Source organism: Atractosteus spatula, chromosome 10 (genome assembly GCF_055471065.1).
Source record: "Atractosteus spatula isolate fAtrSpa1 chromosome 10, fAtrSpa1.hap1, whole genome shotgun sequence".
NCBI lineage: Eukaryota > Metazoa > Chordata > Actinopteri > Semionotiformes > Lepisosteidae > Atractosteus > Atractosteus spatula.
The window spans coordinates 5,964,470-5,979,154 of NC_142715.1; the positions used below are offsets into that span (position 1 = coordinate 5,964,470).

The 14,685-nt window shown below is 40.4% G+C and overlaps 1 protein-coding gene across 1 annotated transcript; it reads right to left on the bottom strand.

Moving 5' to 3' along the window:
• Nucleotides 1-1,977: 1,977 nt before the first annotated feature.
• On the bottom strand, nucleotides 1,978-13,237 carry LOC148824576 (uncharacterized). The gene is made up of 3 exons (XM_088926434.1): nucleotides 12,677-13,237; nucleotides 2,958-3,032; nucleotides 1,978-2,853 (listed from the first exon to the last, which is right to left on the bottom strand). The coding sequence occupies exons 1-3, from the start codon at nucleotides 13,044-13,046 to the stop codon at nucleotides 2,807-2,809; spliced, it is 492 nt and encodes a 163-aa protein (XP_088782560.1). The 5' UTR covers nucleotides 13,047-13,237; the 3' UTR covers nucleotides 1,978-2,806.
• Between the last annotated feature and the right edge of the window lie 1,448 nt (nucleotides 13,238-14,685).

Genomic DNA, 14,685 nt, shown 5'->3' on the forward strand with positions numbered 1-14,685 from the left:
ATTCCATTTCTCCCTAAACATTTTAAGCATCGAAGTCTTTAACTAACGTGATACCGGAGTCAACAAGCATACTTTTAGAATTTGATTAAAAGGGAATATAATATGGAATCGCGTATCTAAAGAAATTAATAACGATATAATTATATTCATGTACAGCAACACAAGAATAGTACACGCTGTACATTGTCTGTTGATAATTTCTCTGTAGTGCTTTTTCAGCACTCTGCATGTGACCTTGCCGGTGGTGCTGTGGGTTAGGTTCCTGACTCCCACGTCACATGGTCTGTGATCAAATCCCGCTGGAGCCATGACTTTTTTTTTTAACAAACATTTCTTTGAAAAAATGAAACGTTTCCCTTGGTCAGAGATTAAATAAAACCTCACTCGCACCAAACAAATTTATATTTCTAAATATCACAACATGATCAAATTTAAGTCATTTTAATAACAATGAATAGTCACCTATGCGTTACAATATAAACATTAATATTGATTTAAATCGCGTTTTGATTTAAATCGTAAACGCGTGTTTAAATATATGTGTTTTTTGATTCAGACAAATGCAACATAAGTTGATATCTGTGTCTTCTAAGTATCTTAATAAACTTTCAGCATAACTTTCTCCCCGTTTAGATTTATTTTTCTTGGGATCTTGGGATCAAACGTGGAAAGATTAGATTGTAATCGTTTTTATTTTTTAAATACATTTTATAAAAGTGTAATCTATGCTAAAATGTTGTACACCACCTGCTATAAAGACACATATTGTATACGTTCGGGTTCGGATAGGACAGACACAAGAACTCAGACTTGCGGAGTTAAAGCAAGTTAAAGCCTTAATTTTATATATCACCTTTAAAAGTGGAATCTCAAAGTAAATACCCAACACTGATTGTACCCATCTGTCATGCTAATAAAGCACCATGAATTAAATTGAATTGAGGGAGAGAGGGGGGAGGGCGAGCGAGAGAGCACAGCCAGGACAGACAGGCAAATAAGACACTCCACAGACATTCACAACAGCGACATATCATGAAACGTTTGCACATATAGTTATTACTTGGTTTTCAAAGTGCAATGAAATACAATATTGTTGTTGTTGCTGTTATTGTTGTTTTTATCCTGTAAAGCGTTTTAAGAAGCCACCTTTAAAGGCGATATATAAAAACGCTGATTCTTATGGAATGTGTTCTGCCTGGGATTCAAAATTTTTTTTATTTTTTTTTAATCACGTATCTAAGGAAATAGCAGTATAACCTTGTTCATGCACAAACAGTGGCATGTTACATTATTAATTTGGGTGTCTCCTCTTGCCAGAAAGCTCTAAATTGCATTTTGAGTGCGGTTTTTGACTTTTTTTAAATTGCAACCCATAAATAAAGCTGATACTGTTTAGACTTTGAATTATTTTAAACTGTATTACAGCAGCACAATGCACAATGCATCGTAAATTGCAAAAATGCACTTGGAATCTGTCCAAGCCCTACTTTGTCAGGCATTTTCTTTTACTGCAATGGACATAAATACTCCCTTGCTTTTAACAGGGCGTTTCATAATTTCTAACTAATTTCTAAAATTATTTAAACTGTGACACTTATCATTCAACCAGAGCTTGAAATATCACAAGGATCCTCAAGAGCACAGCAAAGACTGTATTAAAAGAATCGCGTATCTAAAGAAATTAATAAGATATAATTATATTCGTGTACTGCGACAGGGATGTGTAGGGCTGTTTCACCTCTCTCTTCATGTGACTCTATTCAAAAGCCATTTAGCAAAGAGGGGATGAGAAGAGTGACAAACTAGTATACTTTAGATCTTTTTTTCTGAACCGGGGAAAATCTGATCATGTTTCTCTATAACAATAATAAAAAACATTATTTTACATATCACCTTTAAAAGTGGCATCTCAAAGCAATACAGTAGATGGAAAAACAATTAAAAGGACCAAAGTAAATACCAGACAAACACAAACGCGTTTTTAATAAAATGCTTTTATTCATTCAGCAGAGAGTGAGAGGGACATCCAGCAGGGAGAGACACACACACCGGTTTTCATTGACAAAAAGTAATTGTTTTTTTACATTCCTCTTGTCTAACAGGAATGTTTTGTTTGTGTTAGACTAGAGGAAAGGAGCGCCTCCTTCTACGAAGCATTTCGTTGATCCGATCACGAATTCTTTTCCAGTCGCACAAAGTAAGGGTTGAGAATCTCCGATTCACCATGCTACTAATGGTTTCCCGGAGATTGCAAGGCAAGGCACTTTTGCCTCTGGACCCATCAAAATTTACAGACGTGGTCCACCCCCAGTAAATTTCAAAAGTCACAAGATTTCTAAACACGAGGGCGGCGTAGCGGTCGGCTCTTGCTTTCCCGTCTATGCCGATGCACTGCAAGTACAACCCCCCCTCCTTCTCTTGAGTGATGGGTAACAGTTGGATATCTGGGAGAATTATTCGTCCCACTGGCGTCTGTGAATTCCGCTCTGTAAACAGTGCTTCCTGAGGGGAGATAGACGGCGGGGACAGCATCAACCAATTCCTGCACAGTGGTGAGCGGAGAGGCCGGGATGGAGTGTCCTGAGGCGGTGTGTGCTCTGTGGGGGGCAGAGCTTCCGCCAGGCATTGCAACCTGCGCGGCGGGGAGAGGCACTTATCGGGAGACAGCTGCTCAACTGTTTGACTGCCGGAACATACTGTCTCCTTCCTCTGCATTTTCAGGAGTGTCTCTAGCCTCCCAGTCCTCCCCAGTAATGCGTCGTACTGCTCCCGCTGCTGCCGAAAAGTCTCCACACAGGTGCTGCTTCTACAGGTTGGCACCCTGGCCAGTGGCTGAGAGCAGAGACCCACTGCCTGTAGCAAAATAACATAATTCATGCAAGAAATAAAGTCACACATTAGTATTCACCAGTCACGGAACAGACGTCAAAATAAACTTTTCTTTTTATCCGTCTTACCGCTTTCTTTTTTACTGTCCTGGTGGTAGATTTCGAAGATCGTTTCGCCCGTGCGGTGTTTTCTTGAAGAACAGGCTACGAAGAAATATTTATAATTGAATTTAAAATTCAAAACGGCAATAATACCTTGTAATATGCACTATAATCGCGTATTTCAGATGAAGTCTGCTGTATTTGCTTACCCTTCGGTCTTTGGAAGCTGGGGCGGCAGAAGCACCCCGTCTCTTCCAGTAAAAGGTCTTGGTCTCCATACTGTACTGTGGTCGCTGTAGTGCAGGCTCGCAGTTTTTTTTTTTGTGATGGGAGCTCACCTAATCCCTTGGTGTATTTATGCTATATTCACATGTACGGCTAGAATGTGTTCATTGTCTTCCAATGAAAGGCAGGTTCCTTTTGCCGAAGTCGGGAGACATTAGAGGCTTGCCACACCCGGACTGTTAAACCAACGCATTAGCACGTCAAAGCCCATTGAGGAGCCGGGCGCAATAATTGTTTTGTCCCTTGATTTACTGATCTGCATTAATTACAGAAATCGAGTTCCTGCTCTTTGGAGACGACCTGGTCCTGCTGTCACCCACAGAACAGAGGCTGCGGCAGAACCTGGCACTGCTGGAGCAGCACTGTCAGACCTGGGCGCTGACAGTCAATCTGGACAAGACCAGAGTTATGGTTTTCCAGAAAAAAAGCCAGACCTCAGGGAAACAGGTACAAATTCACACTTAACAACAACACATTAACACCTAACAACGGGAGCAGGGCCGAATTAGGCCAGTACCCACTATTGTTAAACATACAGAAAAGAATATTAAAGTATTGGCTTTAGTATTAGCCATACAGAACATTAAAGTGCCCCTTTCCATTCAGCGGGTGTCTGAGCCGCTGTGTCCTATCTTCTGACAGTCACTGTTGTGAATGTCTGTAGAGTGTATCTTATTTTTAGTACTGTATTTTTATATTATATTCCCTATTAATCAAACTCTAAGAGTATGTATCGGCTTGTCCCCCCCTCCCGCCCCTCTCTGTGTACAGTAGAGCCTCCTGTCCAGCCAGCACATGTCCACAGACATTCACAACAGCGACATATCATAAAATGTTTGCACATATAGTTAAATTATTAGTTGTTTTTCAGGAAGTTAAAAAAAACACTTGAATTACTTATCCAGCCTCTCGAAATAAAGTTATTTTTCAAGCAATGCAACAAACGTTGTTGCAATGTGTTTTTTTTTAATCCAACATTGACAGCCACATCTTAAATCTTGTCAGTCAGCTCTTTTTTTTCTATTTGAATTGTGGCGATTCAAACAACCTGGGATAACAAGTGGTCTCAAAGTCACCGAGCTCACAGAGCTTCAACAACAGATGACAATTCCCTTAGTCCTTCCTTAGTCTTCCTGAAATTGTCGGATTATGAGTGAATAAAAGCATCTTATTAAAAACATGTTTGCGTTTGTTTGGGAGCTATATTATGTATTTTTCATATGTAAGATATAATGATGTGCTCCCGCTTACACATCGCACGACTTTAAAAGCTAGAAAAACAGGTTTCGATTCACATTATCTGGCGAGCCTTGTTTTGTCAAAGGACAGCACAGAAAAAACAGACAATACACAGGGGGGGGAGGGCAAGCGAGAGAGAGAGTTTTTTACCCTCTGTCAAAAAAAACCAAATCACCCAAGGCAGAGACTCTGGGGGGATCATTGTGTGGTACAGAGCGGAGCTCAGCCAATCCAAACAAGTACAGTAGTAAAGAGAGAAAAGTCAACAATTGATTTAAGGACGATCTGTCAAAGTGCAATGAAATACAATATTGTAGTTGTTGCTGTTATTGTTTTTTTATCCTGTAAAGTGTTTTGAGAAGCCACCTTTAAAGGCGATATATAAAAGCGCTGATTCTTATTGAATGTGTTCCGCCGGGAATTCAAATTTTTTATTTTTTTTTTTAATCGCTTATCAAGTGAAATAGCAGTATAACCTTGTTCATGCACAAACAGTGGCATGTTACATTATTAATTTGGGTGTCTCCTCTTGCCAGAAAGCTCTAAATTGCATTTTGAGTCCGGTTTTTTACTTTTTTGAAATTGCAACCCATAAATAAAGCTGATACTGTTTAGAGTTTTAATTATTTTAAACTGTATTACAGCAGCACAATGCAACGTAAATTGCAAAAATGCACTTGGAATCTGTCCAAGCCCTATTCTGTCAGGCATTTTGTTTTACTGTAACGGACACAAAAACTCCCTTGCTTTTAACAGAGCGTTTCATAATTTCCAACTACGAAAATTATTTAAACTGCGACACTTATTATCCAACCAGAGCTCGAAATATCACAAGGATCCTCAAGAGCACAGCAAAGACTGTATTAAAAGTATACTAGTGACAAACTAGTATACTTTAGATCTTTTTTTCTGAACCGGGGAAAATCTGATCATGTTTCTCTATAACAATAATAAAAAACATTATTTTACATATCACCTTTATGTGATATCACCTTGAGGACAGCACATACAAGGGTTAATTGTACAATGAACCACGCCAAGAAATTTAAAATAGTCTTCTTTAGGTATGAGGGTAGGAGTGGATCGCAGCAGGCATAATCAGCAAATTAGGAAAACAAAGAACAGGACAGGTGAGACGTGTATCCAGAAAGCGAGTGACCAGAAAAAGGGACAGCTGTTACACCCAGGTTTTCGACGCAATTGTTTTAAATTGCTAATGCATCAGACACATTTCCTGGCGTATTGTGTTTTAAATAGGAGTGTCTTTCCCTGGTATTAGCTCATCGGTATTGGTGTAAGTTTTATCTGTACCATACCATACAGTATATAGGTACAGAATTCAAGCTGCACCACTGTATCGCTTTGGTAAGGAGACGGACAATGGCCAAAATCACGAAGACTCTCTCACACCAAATAATGAAGATGAAAAGAAACAGGAAGTCAACACGGGACATTGTACAGCATTTGGCTTCGATGGACATCTTCGTTTCTGAAAGCACAGTGAGACGACATTATAAAGGGGAGAGGAGGCAAAGAGAATCTAAACCGAGGACGATTCAAAGGTAAATAACTTTCTAAAAATACTTTTCTTGCATGTAAATACAACTACGCACATTATTTTTAAAACTAACTGTTGATCTCTTTTTTTTTCAAGTCCTATTGTGCGAGCTATCGACAAACTGACTGATGAAAATGATGAGCTACCCGCGATGCAAGTCCAAAGACAGCTATGGGCTGACCTCGGTGCGACCGTTAGTCCGACATCGATAAGAAGAGTGCGCAGGAGGCTTGGATGGAGATACAGAAAAACCAACACATGCCCCATGATAAGGCTAAAAAACAAAGAGGAAAGACTCAAACAAGCGCTCCAATGGATTGAACAGGGGGAGGCATTTCAGGATGTACTTTTCACCGACGAAACAAAGTGTGGCTCTGGAACAGTTTTCAACAATGTCATTTTGCAAAAAGGGGAGATATGCGGACAAGCCAAAGCCCAAACATCCACTGAAGGTTCACGTCTGGGGGGGTATATCTAGGCCCGGGACCACTTCTTATTTTCGAAGGAATTATGGACCGTGAATTCTTCGAGGAAGTCGTGGTTACACAGCATGCCGCCCCATATATCATTGAGCACTTTGGATCAAGGCACCATCTCTTTCAAGACAACGAACTGAAACACACAGCAGCAAGGGCGAGGCTTGTAGCAGAAGGAGTGAACTAGGTGAAAACTCCAGCCAAATCCCCAGATCTAAATCCGATAGAGATGGTTTGGCATTCGCTGAAAGACTACGTTCGGAAAACTGCTAAGCATGAACTAATCAATCTATAATCGATCTATAAATTCTGGGAGGAAGAACTGACCGAACAAAATTGTAACAATTTTATTACCAGGCTGTTTCGTGTTCTTCCTAGGATTGTTGACCGGGGTGGGGGACATTCGGGAATGTGAGTCTCAGAAAGACAGTCTCACGTTTGTGGACAGTCTGTCCACAAACAAAACATTCCTGTTAGACAAGAGGAATGTAAAAAAAAACAATTACTTTTTGTCAATGAAAACCTGTGTGTGTCTCTCTCTCTGCTGGATGTCTCTCTCTCTCTGCTGAATGAATAAAAGCATTTTATTAAAAATGTGTTTGTGTTTGTCTGGGTATTTACTTTGTAATTTGTGGTTTACATCTACTGTATTGCTTTGAGATACCACTTTTAAAGGTGATATGTCAAATAAAGTTTTTTTATTATTGTTATAGAGAAACATGATCAGATTTTCCCTGGTTCAGAAAAAAAGATCTAAAGTGCTACACCTAACTTTCTTAATTCGATGTATTTAAAGCAGTGAACTACTGTAGGTGTAACATAACATTCAGAAATACAATCGAGAATAGTTTTGTGGTGTTTGTATAGATGAAACGTTCCTAAAACGTATAACGTAACAAAATTAAAGACGATTAAAATCTGTAATCTTTCCACTTGTACTGTATGTCATTGGAAAATACAAGAAGTTTCTGCTTTGTGTAAGGATGGTATCAAAAAGTAATCTAAGTGGTGAGAAAGCTGTGCTCAATGTATTTAAGGGACTTAAAAGTAAAAGGAGATGCTTCATATTGCTTGACTAATTTTAAAAACTAAGTTATAAATGCAGACGCTCTCTCGGTGCCGCGCCGGGTGTAAATATCTAAATATACATTCGCCCCGGGCAGAGGCCGAAGAGGCCCGGCTGGGGTGAGCAGGACAGGAGTGAAAGTGGTCAGGGCGAGGTTTAGGAAGGCCGCCGACCAGTGCAGCTGTCCCACAGTGAAGCGGGCGTACAGTCTGGGGAGGTATCCGTTCTCCTTGTAAATAGTTCCCTGCTTCTGCACCCCTCGGTCTTACTCTCTCTCTTTTCTCTCTCTCGGGCGCGCGGGCGGTGTGTTGGCTCGTGCTGTTGGCGGGCGGGGGTGCGGGAGAGCCGGGCTAGCAGGTGGTGACGTAGAAAAAAAATAAAGGCTTTAACTTGCTTTAACTCCGCAAGTCTGAGTTCTTGTGTCCGTCCTATCCAAACCCGAAAGTATTACAATATGTATCTGTATAGCAGGTGGTGAACAGCTTTTTAGTATAGATTACACTTTTCTAAAACGTATTTGAAAAATAAAAACGATTACAATCTAATCCTTCCATGTTTGATCCCAAAATCCCAAGAAAAATAAATCTAAACAGGGAGAAAGCTATGCTGAAAGTTTATTAAGATACTTAGAAGACAAAGATACTTTATCAATTTATGTTGCATTTGTCTGATTATGATTAAAAAAAACACATATAATTAAACACGCGTTTGCGATTTAAATCAAAACGCGATTTAAATCAATATAAATGTTTATATTGTAACGCATACTGTACAGCCTCCATTTCTCTATAAAAATTTACTCTATTACAAGTTTACAATTTGTTGATAATAGAAATGTTAGGTTCTCTAAAGCTTTGTGATAGTTGACCCACCTAGGCAGCAAAAGATCAGCTGCACTGGTAAGATGTGACACCGAAGATATGATTAATAAATTTTAAATCTGAAGGGAGATCTGAAGGGATCCCCCCCACACACACACAATAGAAGCAGGAAGCAGAAGCAGGGACCATTGTCAGAAGGGAAGAAGATGACTATTCATTGTTATAAAAAATGACTTAGATTCGATCATGTTGTGATATTTAGAACTATAAAAGTCAGTTGATTGTCCATAATATTGCTATTCTATTTTTTCGAAGAAATGTTTGTTAAAAGAAAAGTCACAGCGCCAGCTGGATTTGAACACACAACCTGTAGGTTAGTAATCAGGCACGTAGACCAGTGGGCTACTAGGGAAGTCGCATGAAGAGAGAGGCGAAACAGCCCTACACAGCCCTGTCGCAGTACACGAATATAATCATATCGTTATTAATTTCTTTAGATACGCGATTCCATATTATTTTAGCAGAAAAGCTTAAAACTACCACTTTTTTACACGCTATTTCACATGTTAGTTAAATACTTCGATGCTTAAAATGTTTAGGGAGAAATGGAATACTGGTGTGTATTTTTTCTTTAAAGTACCGATTCCTGGAATCTGACTGGCTGACACCCTTCTGAAGTGGTTCCATAATATCTGGTATACGGAAAAGAAAGCGTTGATAAAAAAGCCTGGATTCGCATGTATCTGATACAGGTATCTTTTAATACAGTCTTTGCTGTGCTCTTGAGGATCCTTGTGATATTTTGAGCTCTAGTTGAATGATAAGTGTCGCAGTTTAAATAATTTTCGTAGTTAGAAATTATGAAACGCCCTGTTAAAAGCAAGGGAGTTTTTATGTCCGTTGAAGTAAAAGAAAATGCCTGATAAAGTAGGGCTTGGACAGATTCCAAGTGCTTGTACAAATGTGCTAAAGAAATTATACTTTGAGTATACAGCTTGTCCAAAGTCATTCATTATTAATACTATTAGTAATATCTTCGGTAAAGGCTTTGATGCATAAATATTTCTGATAAAGGTAGGTTGTGTACTTTTGTCCAACTGAGCAATCTTGCTTTCATAAAATATACCAACATTTTAATGACTGATGATTAACATGCTGTAATACACAGTTTAAATTTAAAAGCTCAAATGCTGTACATGAGAGGTTAAGCTTTATTGGCTCCTCCTGGCGGTTTTACAAGGTGATGCCGGATACTTTCCGGCATGACGTCAAATGACGCGATTAACCCCGTGATACTGCGTGATACCGCGACACGCCCACTGGGGTATACCGTGAAATACCCCACCCATTTTGAATGGCTGCATCTGTACTAGTACACCCACAATCAATTTGGGTTGTTTAAACATAGCGGAATAAGTGGGTATAAGGGGGTGTTCTGATTTAGCTTTGTCAGAAACCTAACTACCATGTAAAAGGTAAGTCTACTGTAATAATATCATAATTACATTACATTTACATAAACACTGCACATAGAAAGAGAGTGGTTAATACAGACACATTGACTGGACACTACAGTACATTAACACTACACTGAGAGAGAGGGGTTTATACAGACATGGACAAACTGGAAATAAAAGCATATTAACACTGCACTGACAGAGAGGGGTAAATACAGACACACTGACTGGACATAACAGTACATTAATACTGCACTGAGAGAAAGGGGTTAATAGATACATACCAACTGGACACTGCAGCATATCAGCACTGCACTGAAAGGGGTTAATACAGACATGCTGACTGGACACTACAGTACATTAATTCTGCACTGAGAGAGGGGTTAATACAGACAAACTTACTGGACACTACAGTACTTGAACACTGCAGTGAGAGAGAGGAGTTAATACTGACACACTGACTGGACACTACAGGACATTAACACTGCACTGAGTGAGAGGTAAATACAGACACTTTCTGGACACTACAGTACTTTAACACTGCACTGAGAGAGAGAAGGGGGTTAATACAGACACACTGACTAGACACTCCTGTACATTAACACTGCACTGAGAGAGAGATGCGTTCATACAGGCACACTGACTGGACACTACATTACATTAACACTGCACTGAGAGAGAGGAGGGTTAATACAGACACACTGGATAAATATTTCAGAGGAGTTAATACTGTAACGCAACGGGGGCTCAGGCGGGCGCCCTTGCCGCATCAGGTCGGCCCCACACTGTCCGGGGCTCAAACCCGGGACTTCCGCGTCCCTCTGCAGCGACCCAGCCCCGTGAGCTAAAGAGAGATCTCTCCACAGCCCAGTAGCTGTAGTCCTGCTATCACAGGGAAGGGCGGTGACGTCACCTGCTCTGGTACGCCGGCTCTTACACAGTACCTGTCGGCCGTAAGCGTTACACTCTCCCACGCTTAAATCGCCGTCCCCGGCGAAGGGCTATCCCACCCCGCTTCTGACACCAATGTAACGCAACGGGGGCTCCGGCGGGCGCCCTTGCCGCATCAGGTCGGCCCCACACTGTCCGGGGCTCGAACCCGGAACTTCCGCGTCCCTCTGCAGCGACCCAGCCCCGTGAGCTAAAGAGAGATCTCTCCACAGCCCACTAGCTGTAGTCCTGCTATCACAGGGAAGGGCGGTGACGTCACCTGCTCTGGTACGCCGGCTCTTACACAGTACCTGTCGGCCGTAAGCGTTACAATACAGACACAGACCCTGGAGGACTGTAATACTTAAACCAGGGGTGGGGAACGTCCGGCCCGCGAAATCATTTGCCCTGCCAAGGCTACCGCAGGCTTAGAGCCTGGTGATAATTCGAGATCGATAATTATCGCGATATAATTTTCCTCGATATAATTTTAACAAACGTTCGATAAATGTTCATGTTTTACGCATGATAAGCGCATGCGCACTAAATACTGCGCGAGTGCGTGTGCGTGTTGCAGACCGGGCAGCTAACAGATTTGTTTTATGTTTCTGCTGTTTGGCAAGTGATGTGTTCTTAAAATAAAGAGTTGTTTAATTCACCAATTAACTGTCTGGTTTCTTCAACTTTCACTCAGGAGAAAAAAAAATCTGCCTTTAAACTTGAAAGAAATAATGATTTGACATTTATCGTGATAATTATTTATATCAACTGATATGAATTTTTTTATCGCGATAATGTTTTTGGCCATATCGCCCAGCCCTACGCAGGCGGGACTTGAAATTCAATAAATCTAGGAGCTTTTTCCATAGCAACATAAATTTATATTAAGTGAATCATAATAATAACGTTAATTTTGAGGGACAAGCAAGGAACGTCCATTACGGGATAGACAGGACACATACGAGTACATGACGGGACAGACACGCATGCTTCTCGCCGGCTGCCCGCTGCCCGCGGCCCGTCTGCCTGTATTGCGGTGACTCAGAGGGCAGCCAGTGCCAGGCTGGCTGGGAGTGTACACGTTGCGAAAGTGTTAACACACTGTGTTTTACGAACTGCGGGATGAAGTCAAGCAGTTCATGGAGGTGAAGGGAAAACCTGTCAGGGAACTCAGTGATAGCAAGTGGCTGTTTGATCGACTGGGCTCCAGACTGACCGACGCAAACCTAGAAAAGCAGTTGCGAGTAGCAACATCATCAATACCAGCTAACATCACACGCCTCACCAAAGAGAGGCAGTTCCAGCCATCACATTAGGGGTGAGTTAATTAAATGTTTGACCAAATATAGCAGGCTAATTTTTAAATTGATAATTTTGTATGGCCCGCGAATGATGTTATAAATATCCAAATGGCCCTTGGCAGAAAAAAGGTTCCCCACCCCTGACTTAAACCAATTAAAATATTTTTATATACACAATCATTAGTATACATATAAAAATCTAGACCAATACAATGTAAATACAATATTTATAAATGTTGTTTCCTAATGACGTTGGATTACAAATTGATTCAGTGAAACAACTGTTGAATCTGAACGAGGTGTTTTCAGCACCGTAACCGGACAAAACAGTTCAGTTTCCAATAAAGAATCCCGTTGCTACATCACACAAGTCTTTCCCACTTCACTCTGCATCTCTCCACTATACTCCCACCTCTTTCGGAAAGTTTTTTATTTGATGACAGTTTGATACTTTGTTAGAACGTGTACGGATAATGAGAATGTTTATTATTGTGAGATGTTTTCTTTAAAATAAAGTTTGTTATTTAAAAAATCTCACCAGTGAGTTAGTTATAGACACTGGTTTTTAACACACACACACACACTCTGACTTCATACAAGTCACCACACTGACCTGACAACCGTTTCATGTCCATTTCTTCTTTTATTCCTGCAGTCACTTCACAGGGAAGCGTCTGGGTACCCTGATCTCCTCCTCCTCCCAACTCCTTCTCCCACAGCTGCAATCTCCACTTCAGGCTCTCGTTTTCCTTCTTCAGCTGCGCCATTTCACTCATAATACTGTCCTCCACACACTGTGTGATTTTAAACACAGACCGTCTCACCAGGATCTGGGAGACGCTGCGTAGTTTGTCTTGAAACTCGTTCTCGGAGTCAGACATCCTGTTTCTAAAAATTTCTGACACTTCATACACGAACGATTTGAGCAAAACGTGCATGAAAGAGTCAAGCTGGGCTTGCAGATTTAACAAGCACTCCGCCATCCTTCTTCAGAGTCGGTCAGAAACAAAGGCTGACTTGCGAAGTTTAAACAGAACAACTTCTTTATCTTTATTCTTCACAGATCCTGTTCTCAGTGCTGTGCTCTGTTCAAGCATAAACACAGTCGACAAGACGTTACGTATTCAGAACCTGAAGTTATTTTAAAGAAAAACACCAACTTTCTTTATGTAAAGAAAATGATTCAGTCACCCACACGTGGGTGAAATACATGCAGGGTCGCGCAGTATAATGACGTCATTCGTTAGCGTGGCCGCGGCTTCAAGACAATCGAGAAGCGGAGGTGAGAAAGAGGAGTTTCTGCAGCCGGATATAAACTTCACTGCACCTCCTAGCGCCACCTAGTCAAGAGGAGTGAATCAACTGCGACCTTCGCACGGAACAGATTTATTTTTTTGGCCTACCACAACCCTCCTCCCCAACGAAAACGTCTCAAGTGGATTTTGATCTCCCTATGCAGTTTTTTGGTTAAAGAAAAAAAAATGCTGTCGTTTTCTTGCCAACTGGCAGTATTTCTTCTGCACAGATAAGCAATATTTCTATTTCATATTTCACAAATTGTTTGAATTTCTCGAAAAACAAGTGGTTCCAAGAAATGAAATAAATACTTGCATTTAACAAAATCAAGCCATATGTGATTGTCCTTAATGATACATTCTGTATGACAAGACAGGAAGAAAGACACCTCAGGACTTCGGACATAGGATCTCCTATTTTTTGAGAGAAGTTTTAACCATCTGTCAGTTTTCATGTCCAAGGAGCTCAATTTGCATTCCGTGTACAACAGCGTGTCTTCTACACCCTCCACTGAAGCACAGCACAGGCTCAGCATCTTGGCATCTCCCAAACAGAGACACACAGAGACCTTTTGGTGGGATTGTGGCCTTTAAGGGGAGAAGAGACAATTTCCAGAGCAGGATTTGTTACATTTGAGTATCCTGAACACAAATCAGTGCCCGCTTGTATTTCTGTGTTTTTTTAATTTTACAGAAAGTTTAAATGTGACTTCGAAGGCATGATAATTCACAACCTTGGCAAAAAATGGTTGTCCATAATTGTTGTTTATGTTTGATTAACAGACAAAATATGACAACCCCTCTACTGAGCATATACTTTATTTTCCTGATGTAACACATCTTAACAAGAGGGCAAAGTAAATAAAATAATTAGCATCTAATTACATGCAATACCAAATGCAGTCTCTTTCCATCTTAAGAGCAAGAGTTCACATGATACATCAAATCAAAGGTTTTTTTCCCCACAAAGGTGTCTATTGTGGGATAAATACTCAGGAAGCCACTATTAATTATCATATGGTATCAATTTTTTATGTATATCACCATTCTCTCTTATGCATTAGACTTTCAGCAAGGAAAAGTATTTTTTTTATGATCCAGAACTTTGAAGTACAACATAAAATTGTTTTATATATACTTTGTACCAAGGTCTCTCAGAAACAAAAACAAAACAATAATAATACTAAGAAGAAGGCATGCTCTCCTGTTTCTGTGAGTGAACCATATATATACAACAAAGAATATGCATGTTAGCTGTTTATATGAAATGCAAAAAAGACTGGCAAAAAATACAGAAGCAGAATCGTCAAGTGGCAGAAAAAAAAGA